This window comes from Nicotiana attenuata, unplaced genomic scaffold (assembly GCF_001879085.1).
Source record: "Nicotiana attenuata strain UT unplaced genomic scaffold, NIATTr2, whole genome shotgun sequence".
Classification (NCBI taxonomy): domain Eukaryota; kingdom Viridiplantae; phylum Streptophyta; class Magnoliopsida; order Solanales; family Solanaceae; genus Nicotiana; species Nicotiana attenuata.
In genome coordinates, this window is record NW_017672239.1 from 72284 (window position 1) to 86857 (window position 14574).

The 14574-nt window shown below is 43.2% G+C and overlaps 1 protein-coding gene and 1 pseudogene across 1 annotated transcript; both read right to left on the bottom strand.

Annotated features, from left to right (window-relative positions):
• Positions 1-1659: 1659 nt before the first annotated feature.
• LOC109212429 lies at positions 1660-5335 on the bottom strand (annotated as a pseudogene).
• A 4896-nt stretch (positions 5336-10231) lies between these two features.
• On the bottom strand, positions 10232-11304 carry LOC109212430 (uncharacterized mitochondrial protein AtMg00860-like). Its single transcript, XM_019376082.1, has 2 exons — positions 11140-11304; positions 10232-10615 (listed from the first exon to the last, which is right to left on the bottom strand). Exons 1-2 carry the CDS (start codon positions 11302-11304, stop codon positions 10232-10234), a joined length of 549 nt encoding a protein of 182 aa, XP_019231627.1.
• Positions 11305-14574: the final 3270 nt, after the last annotated feature.

A 14574-nucleotide genomic window follows, 5' to 3' on the forward strand; every position in this document is an offset into this window, starting at 1 on the left:
CTCAGGGACCCCGGGCAATGCTCATACCAGAAAACTCTCAAAGTAACCCTTTGTGAGCAAGTTTGGAAAGCCAACTCCAGTGTGTCAAAGTTCAGAGGAGTCTCATGGACTTGTGACATCGGGTTCTGGGATGATTATAGGGTATTCTGTATTAACTTCTAAAGATTCTTTTATTTATTTTGTAAAGATTATCTTTTACTAGCCAAATTGAAGAAAAATCATAGTTTTCACAATTATTTAAACGAGAATCTAATTAAGTATTTATGGTTGGCTTGCCTGACAGCGGTGTCCGTTGCCATCACGACCCTTAGTGGATTTTAGGTCGTGACACTCACAAACCCCTAAAATCGATGCTCCTTCGTCTCTATCGACTGAGGGTCTCACCAACCAAGCAAAAGTGGAGAACAGGGTAAAGTTCTAAAGTTTGTAGAGGTTTCAGGGGCTAGGGTTGATCAACCTTCCGCCACTTTTACTTCAGATTCTGTGATGTCCATGGAGCCTCTAGAGGATGAAACCGTCGCGACCATTTTTATTGTATCTGCAAATGGCATATTGCATGAGGTGGTTTCTGATGTACCCAAGTCTCAGAGGAATGAGACACAGGGGTTAGTGAAAGAAGAAGCCATGATTCTTTTTGAAGGCTCTGCACCAACAGAAACTACTAGGCCTTCTCGTGAAGGACCTGACCCCTCTCCGGAGGAAAGAGGTCAAGCTTCCCACTCCCAGGTCAGTTCTGCTCCTGCACCTTCTCCACACTTTGTTGTTGAGCCCTTGGACATTCATGTTCCTGAGATGAGGTCTAGTGATGATTAAGATCAAGACAACATTGCTCTTGATGCGTTCATTGTCAAGCGAAGGGCAGTAATCACTCCTGAGTCTTCTACTCTGCTGGCTGCGAGTCGTCTCGAGAGGTGCAGCTCACCTATGTCTCCGTATCAACCATGCCTCCGTGCCCAACTAGGCCACTAGACATATATGTGCCTGTGCAACAAAAATGCACAGCAAGTGTAGTATGAGTACAAAAACAACGTGTACTCAGTAAGTATCCCGTCTAATCTTGAAGAAGTAGAGACGAGAGGTCGACTTCGACACTTACTAGTGGTCCAATGATAATATACCAATACTTTAGTAAATCGAGGAATTTCATAAAAATGACTATAACTCAAATAACATGAGGCAAGTAAACCATTCTTTAGTTTATAGGAAATTCCCAAATTCATTTTCATCATTTATGCATTTATCTCAGGCTAGGGAGAAACAAATATTAACATCTATGAATTTCAAGGCAAGCAATACAAGCATGCGCAAATCATGCCGAGGTCGTACGGCTCCGATCCAACAAATATTTAAACTGTGCACTGCCAGAAGGTCAAATGGCGCGAACCATAGATGCATCTATTTAATCTACTAAAGAGTTCGGCCCGTTCCACAATAGACAAACACATTCAAACAGTCAAATCAAGAATTCATCAAGTAGCAATTATTCAGGAAAAGGCAAGCTTCACTATTAAAAGTCAAGAAATGATGTCTAGCCTTTTAGCAATTTATTTATACGTTCGATATGTTTTAAGAATTTTTAAGCTGACAAAAAGGTTACAAATATTACAAGTAAAGCATGCTTTTGGGCCCTAGACTACCTAGACTCAAGCATAATAGTAGCTACGCACGGACTCTCGTCACCTCGTGCGGAGATCGCAGCCTGTCAAGTATCTCCGGAAATTTCCTCCCTAAGGCTTCGATGTTAATCCCCATCTCAGAAATGTACCGACCAAACGGCACGAAGTCCCTGTGCCAAGCAATAGCCTCATCATGAGCCAAATCCAAACGAGGCCTCCTCGTTGGCATGGGCTGAGATCCTTCGGCGACCTGCTTGCCTTTGGGCTGCCGTGAAGAGCTTTCACCTTGCTTGCGCTTTTTGGGCACAGGAGAAGTGGTGGAGGACCGTCCAATGCCTTTGCCTTTGCTAGCACTATCACGAGTCATAGTATCCTGCAACACAAGTAAACATGAATGTAAGAATAGTGCGAGAAATATGCCTCAGGTTGTCGTGCAAGTTATGAAATGACCCCACACTTAAACCTAAGGCACAAGTACAAGTGCTACACCTCAAAGCCATGGGTACTCAAGACTTCCCCATGCTACACAATAATGAGTGATCATGGCAATGTGAATTCTCAATAAGGTAAGCAAAAGGCATATGGAATGCACCTTTCACAAATACTAGATTATACTAAATTAGGCTAACTTAGAAGATTCTACAACATACAACATATAAAAGTAATGGTGTAAGAACATGTTCTTCATCAAAACCACATCCCCTAGTATGTAAAAGTATCCCTATACACCCCACACTTAGCCCGAATGCATACACAATTTCCTCTGGTTACTCAGACTTCACCGGGCACCAAAAATCCTCTTTCAAGCATTTAAACAAACACAATGTGGGCATGAAGTGTCTTCTCATAACTCAACAATGGTGGAACATGGTAGCCCTCCCAATTTTCAACGAAGTAGAGGGAATTCTAGTTTTCTACTCCGTATACACATCAAACACACAATTGTCGACCAAAACACATTACCCACCATAAAAATTTTATAAGAATTACATGAGGAAAACTATGGGGAATTAGGGCTCTTGGGAATGGTATTATGTTTATCTACTAGTTAAAACACATAAGAAATAGATGAGGAGAAGAAGAACATACCTGGAGAAAGGGTGCAAGAGAGAAAGAAAAATTGAGGGAAATTTACGTGAGGTTTGGGAGAGGAAGCGGGTAGCATTAGGCGAGTTTTTTGTTTGAATTTCACTGCTTCAGCTTTTGAATGGTTGGGTTGTTTGTGTTTAGGTGGGTTTGGGAAAGGATATGAGTGTTAGTATTAGTGTTAATGGGTATATGGGTTGGGTTAAATGGGTATGGGTTTAGACTCCAATAAAAACGAAATAAAAAAATTAGAAAACTTACCTGGCAGCCCCCAGCTTGGCGCCTGGCGTCCTGCCTGGCACTGGGGTTTTTGGACACACTGTTTTTGGCGCCCCAGGTAGCGCTGGGCGCTGTTCACGTGAATTTTTTTATTTTTTTTAATTTTTTTTTCCGATCCCCCGAGCCTTATATATACCCAATTTACACGTCCTACACCATTACATCTAAAAATTCTTTACCTATAAAGAAAATGCAATACTCTACCTATTCTAAAAGAAAAATTAAGAAGTTAAGCTAGAAAAGCGGTAAAAATTGGGTTGCCTCCCAACAAGCGCCTGATTTAATGTCGCGGCACGACGCAGAGTCTTGCTTACTCACCAGCGAGTACAACCTTGGTCTTCTCACGATTAATCATTCCTCCCCAATAATGCTTGACTCTATGATCATTCACACAGAATTTCCTCTCACTATTTAAAGCTCGCAGCTCGATTGCACCATAAGGCGTGACTCTCACCACCTCAAACGGACCTGACCATCTCGACTTTAGCTTTCCAGGGAACAGCCGTAGCCTAGAATTGAATAATAATACCTGTTGGCCTGGCTCAAAGTGACACGGCTTGATATGCTTGTCATGCCATCTTTTTGTCTTTTCTTTATATAGCTTAGCATTTTCATAAGAGTGCAGCCTAAACTCATCTAACTCATTCAACTGCATAAGTCTTTTCTCGCCTGCAGCTTCAAGGTCCATGTTCAGCTTTTTAATGGCCCAGTATGCCTTGTATTCCAGTTCAACGGGCAAGTGACATGCTTTCCCATAAACTAGCTTGTAAGGGGATGCTCCAATTGGCGTTATATATGCAGTTCTATACGCCCATAAGGCATCATCTAACTTTGCAGCCCAATCCTTCCTATTTACACTCACCGTCTTCTCTAATATTTGCTTGATTTCTCTGTTTGACACCTCAGCTTGCCTACTTGTCTGAGGATGATATGCTGTAGCAACTCTGTGGCGAACTCCATATTTAGCTAGAAGGTTATTCAACAATCGATTGCAAAAATGAGTCCCTTCATCACTGATTAAAGCACGTGGAGTCCCAAATCTAGAGAATATGTTCTTTTTCACAAAAGCAGCTACCACCATGGCATCATTCGTTGGCAAAGCAATTGCTTCCACCCATTTTGACACGTAGTCAACTGCTAGCAATATGTATTTGTTTCCTCTGGACGGTGGAAATGGCCCCAAAAAATCTATTCCCCACACATCAAAAAGCTCAACTTCTAGAATGTTATTTAAAGGCATCTCATGCCTCCTTGTGATTGTTCCCGTTCTCTGACATTGGTCACACTTCTTAATGAATGCATGGGCATCCTTGAATAAAGTTGGCCAAAAGAGACCGGATTGTAGCACCTTTGCAGCTGTTCTATCTCCTTCATGATGGCCCCATAAGGTGATGCGTGACAATCATGCAACACTTATTCTACCTCTTTTTCAGGAATGCATCTCCTCATCAACTGATCAGCACATTGCTTGAACAAATAGGGCTCATCCCAGTAATAGAAGTTCACATCATGTAAAAACCACTTTCTAGCTTTAGATTGGATTTTGGGAGGAAGTACCCCACTCACAAGATAATTCACATAGTCTGCGTACCATGGGGGAGGGTCTTGGGTTATAGCAAAAAGTTGCTCATCAGGAAATACTTCTTTAATTTGGCCACCCTCCTCCACGTGATCGTGATTTTCCAACCATGATAGATGGTCAGATACTTGGTTCTCTGTCCCCTTTTGATCTCGTATTTCTACATCAAATTCTTGCAGCAATAAAACCCAGCGCATCAAACGAGCTATGGATTCATTTTTTGTAAACAAATACCTGATTGCTGCATGATCCGTATGGACTATGACTTTCGTTCCCACCAAGTATGCCCGGAATTTCTCAAAGGCCCACACAACAGCTAACAACTCCTTCTCAGTGGTGGTATAATTCAGTTGTGCACCATCAAGAGTCTTACTCGCATAGTTGATGGAATAAAACACCTTGTCCTTCATCTGGCCTAGCAATGCCCCAATAGCAAGGTCACTCGCATCACACATAAGTTCAAATGGTAAAGACCAATCAGGTGCCACAATAATGGGAGTAGTCACCAACTTCTTTTTAAGTTCCTCAAATGCGTTGAGGCAGGGATCATCAAAATTGAATGTTACATCTTTTTCAAGCAGCCTGCACAAAGGAGTAGCAATTTTTGAAAAATCTTTAATAAAGCGCCGATAGAAACTCGCGTGTCCCAAGAAACTCCAGAACCCTTCATTGAGATAGGTGGAGGTAATTTTGCAACCGCCTCCACCTTCGCTTTATCAACTTCAATGCCGCTCCTAGATACTCTATGTCCCAACACGATGCCATCTTGTACCATAAAATGACATTTTTCCCAATTTAGTACCAGATTTATCTCTTCACAACGGGCTAGCACCTTGCTTAAATTCCTCAAGCAATCATCATAAGAAGACCCAAAAACTGAAAAATCATCCATAAACACTTCCACGAATTTTTCCACCATGTCGGTAAAAATAGCCATCATACACCTCTAGAAAGTGGCTGGTGCATTACAAAGACCAAACGGCATTTGCTTGAAGGCAAAAGTGCCATAAGGACAAGTAAAAGTAGTCTTCTCCTGATCCTCTGGCATATCACAATCTGATTGTATCCTGAATAACCATCAAGGAAGCAGTAATATTCATGCCCGGCTAACCTGTCTAGCATTTGGTCGATGAATGGGAGTGGGAAGTGATCCTTGCGAGTTGCTTTATTTAGCCTTCTATAATCAATGCAGACTCTCCATCCCGTAATAGTGCGAGTGGGGATTAGCTTGTTCTTCTCGTTCTCAACTACAGTCATTCCTCCCTTTTTGGGCACACATTGAACCGGGATTACCCAGTTGCTATCAGAAATAGGAAAAATGATACCTGCATCGAGCAACTTGATTACTTTCTTTTTCACCACCTCTTTCATAATGGGATTTAATCTGCTTTGCTGCTCTACACTGGGGCGGTGTCCGTCCTCTAAAAAGATTTTATGCATGCAAAACGATGGACTAATACCCTTGATGTCAGCTATAGTCCACCCAATGGCCTTTTTATGCTCGCGGAGAACTCTGAGCAATTTTGCTTCTTGAGTGCTGGTCAAGCTGGACGAAATAATCACGGGCTGTGTCTCTGAGTTCCCCAGATAAGCATAGCGCAGATGCGCTAGAAGTGGCTTGAGTTCTAGCTTCGGAGCTTCTTCAATAGATGGCCTAGGGGGGTCAGAGTGACAGGCCAGTCCAACTTTTCAAATTTTCTAACCCCATGTACATAACTGCAGGACATATCCAACACTTGCTCAATTTCTCCTATCCTTTCATCTTCACTATTTTCTGCGTCCCCAATAAATACTCGTTCAACAGGATCTTCAGGGCTCATATAGGGTACTACCGATGTGGCCTCACTTTCCACCACAGAGATCATGGATAACACTTCGTAATGGGCTGGTAACTTGAGTGCTCTATAGACATTTAATACCTCCACTCGATCACCCACTCTCATTGTCATCTTTCCTTCGTAGACATCAATAATAGCTCGGCCTGTGGCTAAGAATGGACGCCCCAAGATAAATGGGACTTCCTGATCAGGTTCGTAATCCAGGATGATGAAATCAGCTGGGAATATGAAAGACCCCACTTGAACTAGCACATCTTCAATCACTCCCTCAGGATGAGCAAGGGAGCGATCAGCTAACTATAAGATAATTGTTGTTGGGTGTGGTTCACCCAACCCCAACTGTCTGAATATAGATAGCGGCATCAAATTGATGCTTGCTCCAAGGTCACATAAAGCTCGCCCAACAACATGTTTACTAATCGAGATTTGGATAGTGAAACTACCTGGATCCTTTAATTTCTGGGGTAACTTGCCTTGAATTCTGGAACTGCACTCCTCAATGAGTGCCACAGTCTCGAACTCGGTCAGCCTCCTTTTATTTGCCACAATGTCCTTGATGTACTTTGCATATTTGGGTACTTCTTGTAAGATGTCAATCAATGGAATATTAATTTGTACCTGCTTCAAGATATCATTAACTTTTTATATGCGGCATTATCTCTTAATTTCTGCAGTCTTTGAGGGAATGGAGGTGGTGGCCTTGCAACCAATTGTGGGGGTTGCTCAGCCACCGCCTTTCCAACTGGCTTCTCTTGAACCTTAACTTTCTCTGATGTTGATTCAATAGTGGTTGGCTTCTCATTAAAAGTCACATGTTTCTTCTTTTTAGACAGAACTTCCTCTAGTTGTCTCCCATTCCTCAACGACACGACATTAAGGGCCGCCCTAGGATTTGCTTCAGTGTCACTTGGAAGAGCTCTAGCTGGTCTAGTGTTTTAATCACTAGCAAGCTGTCCCATTTGACGCTCCAAATTTCTCACTGTTGTGGCGAGGGCTTGCTGTTCAACCATCATTTTTTTAAGCATGTCTTCAAGGTGACTTGTAGGACTTGGTTGTTGTTCAACCTGAGGTGGTCTATACTGCTGTTGAGGTGCTTGAGGCCTGTATTGATTCTGAGTGCCCTGGTTTCCACCCCAAGAGAAGTTTGGGTGGTTTCTCCAGTTGGGATTGTAAGTGTTCCCATATTGATTTGTTTGGCCCCTATTTGAATTACCCACAATGCAGACAGACTCTGGGTTTGCAGGGCATATGTCGCTCGTGTTCCCCTCTCCACATATTTCACAAAAAGCTTGAACCTGTTGTACCAGTTGTACTTGTTGCTTGTTAATACTCAAGTTCATATGGGTGACTTGATTGGTCAGTGTAGCAATCTGCACTGATAATGCTGAGACGACATCTAACTCAAGTACCCCTGCAGACTTTTGCACTGTGTGTCTGCCCATCTCTCCTTGCCAATCCGGATTGCTCTTGGAGAATTTCTTCAATAATGCATATATCTCATCAAAGCTTTTCTCCAACACTTGACCCCCAGCTGCAGCATCTACCACGATCTTTGTTTCAGAATGTAGCCCTTCTATGAGAGTGTGAGCTAACACTTCATTCGTCTGATTGTGATGAGGACAGTCTCTGAGTAGCCCCTTGAACCTTTCCCAAGCCGAGTATAAAGATTCTCCCGCTTTCTGTTTGAAGGCCACTATCTCACTTCTGATCTTTGCAGTTTTGCCTGAAGGAAAGAACCTTGCCAGAAATTTTCTTGCCAAATCATTCCATGATGTAATGGAATTTGCTGGTTCTGCCTTTAGCCATCGCTTAGCCTCGCCCAATAGAGAGAATGGAAAAAGTGTGAGCCTCACATAGTTTGGAGTGACCCCGTTAGTGATATAAGTATCACTAATCTCCAAGAAGTTCAGAATATGCTGCTGTGGATCCTCGTGTAGAAGACCCATAAATTGCCCGTTTGCATGAAGTAACTGGATCATGCTCTGTTTCAGCTCAAAGTGCCCAGTGATCCTGGGCTTCACTATACTGGAGGTGACATTAGCAATGCTGGGCATCGCCACCTCCTGAACAGCCATGGGTTGCTCCTCCGCCATGTCCACAGGAAATTGAACAAGTGGCTGAATATTATTCGTGTCCCTTGCTTCCCTTAGCCTCCTGTAAAATGTTCTCTCAGGTTCAGGATCAAAGCCTTGAAGTTGGTCCTGGCTTCTGACCCTACGCATTCAATCAAAGTTCCTGAGATCTGAGCAACAATCAGGTAACATTAGACTAGACAAAATAAACAATTAAAGCAAAAACTAGCAAGTAGTTAATATTCAAGTCCCCGGCAACGACGCCAAAAACTTGTTACGCCCAAACGCACACGCAAGTATACGTGGTCGACAAGTAATATAATGATAAGTTGAGTGTCGAACCCGCAAAGACTTGTGTAAACTACTCACTAATTCACTAAAATTGTTATTCAATCCAGCTAAAATCAAAGTCCAATAATATGATTATATTATTCTATGATTCTAAATAATAACTAATTTATCAAGTAACAAGTTGATTGTTGTGTATTCAGTAGAGACAAGTATTCCAGGGTTGTGATCGATTCACCAATCGTATTGTGTTCTAATTAACTCTCCCTTTCATATAATTCACTCATGGTTGCTAATTAATCGATAAATGCTCTCATAGCCTTCTCCCGAAGTACTACTCACCTATTCTCAATAGATTAACGCCTATATTCCTATGAAATTAATCTATTAAGAACGCATTAAGATCACGATATTTAATTAAGCACGGTGACTAGGTATATTCCTATCCTAACCACAAATCCGCTCCCCCTAAGGGTTAAGATCATGCTCTCTTCAATTCTTCTCTAATCTAAACACGACTTTCCCAAGCATAGCATAGATAGTAAATAGAACCTAACTGCTGGCCAGACAATTAAGCAATTAAACACAGAATTGAAGAAACAACCATATGTTGGTGAATTATAATCAAGGTTAAGTCAATATCAAACAACAATATTCATGGCTTAATCACAACCCCAGAACAATGGGTGTTTAGCCACTCATGATGTAATCAAATAATTGCATAAGTTTTGAATCAATTGAAAATACTGGAAAAGGATGAAGAATTCCTAGTTGTTCTTGCTCCTCAACGTTTCTAGCGTGTATTTTTGCTCAAAAATCCGTCTCTCCTCTCAAAATAGGTTTTAGGATGGCTTTTATACGTCTTGGATAGGTTTAGCCGACTAAATCGAGTCCCGGGCAAACTAGGACGAATTTTCACGTAACCGGCGCCCAGCCCGTGGCCAGGCACCCTCCATAGCGCCCACAAAATTTTCATACTGTTTTCTGCGGCACAGGTGGCGCCAGGCGTTGCCTGTGGCGCCCAAACTGGCCAATTTTCTGATCTTGTCCGTTTTAGCTTCAAATCTTGCACCTTTTGCTCCCACTTGCTCCCGAATCATTCCTACAAATAAAAACACTTCAAATTAATATAATTCATAGCATTTAACATCTCAAATTCACGAAACAAGAATAAAATATGAGGCGATATACACTAAAATATATATACTTCAAGCCAAACATCACATCATCAACATGATTAGTCTTCCCACTTCGGTACTCCAGGTTGAAGTGAAATTCCACTAGGAGTTCCTGCCACCTGGCCTGTCAACCATTACGCTTCGGCTGGGTCATGAAATGTCCGACAACTTTGTTGTCTGTCTTGACCACGAACGGGGTTCCCAGCAGATAGGGCCTCCAAAGGCATAATGAATGAACGATAGCAAATAATTATTTCTTGTAGGAAGCATAGCGCCGCTCTGCATCCTTCAGCTTCTAGATTTCGTACGCTACAGGATGCCCTTCTTGTAGCAAGACTCCACCAAGAGCATAGTCGGATGCATCTGTTTCTACCTCGAATGGCTTGGCCAAATCAGGGAGGGCCAAGACGAGGCTACTAGACATAGCCGCTTTCAATGCGTTGAAGGCCTCGGCTCGCCTTGGTCCCCAATCCCAGGGTGTGACCTTCTTGAAAAGTTCTGTTAATGGCACTGTTATGAGGGAGTAAGTTTTTACAAATCGCCGATAGAAGTTGCATATGCCAAGGAACGCTCTCAAGGCATGGATATCCTTAGGTAGCGGCCAATCTATGATAGCCGGAATCTTCTGTTGGTCCATCTTGATCCATCCTTCCTCGATGATATGTCCAAGGATGTCAATCTGTTTTTGAGCAAAGGAGCACTTGGATAGCTTCACATATAATTTGTGCTCCCATAATGGGAGGAGGACCTTCCGTAAGTGCTATAGGTGTTCTTCCAGAGTTTGGTTATATACCACAATGTCAGCCTAGTAGACCACCACGAATTCGTTAATGTACTCTCGGAAGACTTGGTTCATCATGGTGCAAAATGTGGCTGGAGCGTTAGTCAAGCCGAATGGCATAACTAGGAAGTCATATGACCCATATCTTATCACACATGTTGTCTTGTGTTCATCACCCTCTGCAATCCAAACTTGCCAATAACTTGTCTTCGGGTCTATTTTTGTGAACACCGTCGCACAACCCAGTCTATCGAACAACTCAACCATTAGTGGAATAGAGTACTTGTGTTCTTCACGGTGATTTTGTTTAGAGCCCGATAATCCACACAGAGTCGTATGTTGCCATCATGTTTCTTTTAGAATATCACAGGGGACACGTTTGGGGACATGGAGAGCACGATGATCCCTATGTCTAGCATTACCGTCAACTGTCTTCGAAACTCAGTGAGTTTGGTTTGTGACATTCTGTAAAGCACCCAGGCGGGTGGCTTTGCACCTAGCACAAACTCAATCTCATGGTCCACAATACGCCTAGGCGGGAGTCGCTTTGGCGTGACGTCTTCAAACTCCAATAGCAGCTCCTTCATGGGTGTAGGAATAGGACCCGAGGAACGTTCTATATCTTCAATGCAGAGGGTATCCAGGAACGTAGGTTCATGTCTTTTGACCCCCTTCTTCAACTGCAAGGCCGAGATGTTCTCAGCGGCTATCTTTATGGTCATGCACGGGATAATGCAAGGCTTGGCCCCGTTTGTTCCCATCATTATTAGCATGTCTGCATACGGTATGGGCAAAATATAGGTTTGCCTTAGGAATTCCAACCCAACTATCAACTCGAAGTCATTTATGCTCACCACACGCAGGTTGAATTTTCCTTCATAAGGACCAAGCTTCACTGATACTTCATTCGCTATTCCACCCACTGCCTGAGGAGGTGATTTGATAGCCTTGACACGACTTCTGCCCTTTCTTACAACTAGACCAAGGCGCTCCACCTGAGTCGAGGCTAAGTAGTTGTGGGTAGCACCCGTATCTATTATCTCCTGTATGGGCTTGCCATTTACCTTTATCTCGACAAACATTATGGTCCTTTCTTGTTTAAGAGGAGTCCTCTCATCCGCCTTCTTTTTCCCTTTCTTGGTGATTAGGCAGGGTCCTTCTTCTTGCATCCACCAACACTAATTCCCGCTAAGGCCTCAGAAATAGAGCCAACAACGGCATTGAAGGTACCTACTGGTTCGGTCTGGTCCACATCATCTGCGTCGTGATCCTTACCATTATCAAAAGTTTGATGGGCGTTCATCTGTGTATGTGGGTATTCATTATTCCAATGTGGTTCGCCATAATGATGGCATCCTGAAGGGGGTTTCCTCCCCCGATCGTTGTTGTTAGATGCAGTTCTAGTACTGCCTGGGGAGGGAGCCTTATATTTGGTTGCACTCCGATCTCCCCCACTTCTGCTAGGGCCACCAATGCTAGGCTAGCCCCGTTTGTATCCTCCTCGGATAGGCTATTGAGGCCTATCCTTCCGAGCTTCCACATGATAGTTCCCAAGGCACTCCATTGTGAAGCTCCATACGGGCATAAGGTTTAAACCCTTCTAGGAATGTGAAGAGTTTGTCTTTGTCCCCCATGTCACGTATGTTCAGTATGAGCGTGGAGAATCCTCGCACGTAATCCTGCACTAATTTGGTGTAGCGGAGCTCCGGTAGCTTTTTCCTTGCATTGTACTCAAAGAACCGTAGATGTATGACTGCCTTTAGTTCTGCCTATGTCCCGAGAGCATCATCACCGGCCTTGATGGCTTCGTACTTCACCCGCCGCAAGATTTTTGCATCACCCTGAAGATACATGGCAGCAATTTCTACCTTCTTAGCTTCTTCTAGGCCCCCACGACATCGAAGTATTGTTCTATGTCGAAGATGAAAATTTCCACATCTTTGGCATTCTGAGCTCCACTTTATGACTTTGGCTCAGGAATTTTAAATTTTTGCGCCACGGGGGAGAGGTTCACAGCACCCCCGATTTGGTTTTCGCCTCCTCGGAGCAGGCCTTGTAAGGCAGCATTTACAATATTTAGCTGGCCTATCAAGTTGTCTATAGTTTGTTGCATGGCGGTAACCCTGTCTGCCTTTTGTGCCCTGTAGGCTAAATCCTCAGCAAGCTCCTGCTAGAGGCCCTCGAATTTACCAAAAATTTTGGCTGCCTCTGTGGCTGCCATTTGTCGGTCTTCTTCAGAGTCGCGACTGATGTTTTCTATGTCAACTTCAGCTTGGAGCATTCTGCGGTCTAGGTCATCCAACCTTTGCACTAGGCTGGTTCTTAGTCCAGGCACCGTATCCATGATTGGCCGTAATACATCAGCAGTCTCTTCAAGGGCTGCAATGCGGTCCCCATGATTCCTCATGGCCAGAAATGGTGGAAATTGCAATATGTTCCCTCATCCGATGTCGAGTCTAGGCTCTGATGCCAACTGTTACACGACACTTTCCTAAGATTCCATAGAAGGGCGATGTAAGGCTAATCAGCTGATGTCAGTGCAGTTACTATCCGCCAACTGAGGTCCCCTCCGTACACTAGACGAGATTTTCAGTGCCGTACATGAAAACCAATGTCAAGAGCAATTGAGAAAACAGAAATGAGAATTGATAATGAAAGAAAGCTTGGTTACATTAATGAAAGCTATTACAGAAAAGCAACACGGCGTCGAGGGGGAGAGACACCAGTATAAAGAATTGTTTACTTGCTAAAATGTTTGATTGCTTGATCCCCCCTAATAGTGCTTAAATAAAATAAACCAAAGTTATTGGACTTGACCTAACTAAGCTAGAGGAACTTAATGGAAGTACATGAAATAAAACTATTCTATATTTACAATGAGAAGGACTTAGTTTTCTACATGGTAGAAATAGGTCCGTTGCCAGCAACCTTATCTTTGGCATCATGGTCTGCGCACGTGGTGCTGTCTGTGCATGCGACACTATTGGCATCTGCTAGTGGCTGGGTGCTGGCGAGGGCAATCGATAGGGCGATAGAGGCACATGTGCGCTTGTCACTTGGCGCAACCTAGACCATGGGGTCGTCCATGGCGCTAGGCGTTGGGAGGCTTGCTAGGACACCATGGGGCGGATCCAAGGGGTGATGGGGCATGGCTTAAAAGCCGCCTATGACAGTAATAGTGTGGATCACAACTTTTCTTCTCCTAGGACTCCACAACAGAATAGTGTTGTGAAAAGGAAAAATAGGACTCTAGAATATATGGCAAACACCATAATAACTGCAAGTGGACTTCCTGAGACCTTTTGGGTTGAAGTTGTGACCAATGCTTGTTACATTATCAATAGATGAATGGTTATAACTGTCACGGTCCCAAATCACACCAAAGTCGTGACGGCTCCTAACGCTACTTGCTAGTCAAGCCAACATTTTAACGAGCAGGAACAAACATAAATAACTGAATTAATTAATCTCAATAGCTGAATAATAGTAAATAACGGAAGCCTATAGCAACAATAAAACTAAGACCATCCCATGATCTGGTGTCACTGAGTACATAAGCACTACAAAAATTATAGATACAGAGTCTAATCCAAAATACATAACAATTTGAAAGATAGAACAGTAATAGCATAAACAAAGGGAGAAGGGACTTCAAGGCCTGAGAATGGAATCACCAGCTACCTCGAAATCTCCAAGAAACTTGTACTGGTGTGACTCACCAGCGATCACCTCTCTTGCAGTACCTAGATATGCACATAAAGTGCAGATGTAGTATGAGTATAACCGACCATACACTCAATAACTAACAAGCCTAACCTTGGCTAAAATTAGTGGAGAGCTCGTCAAGGTCCAATATT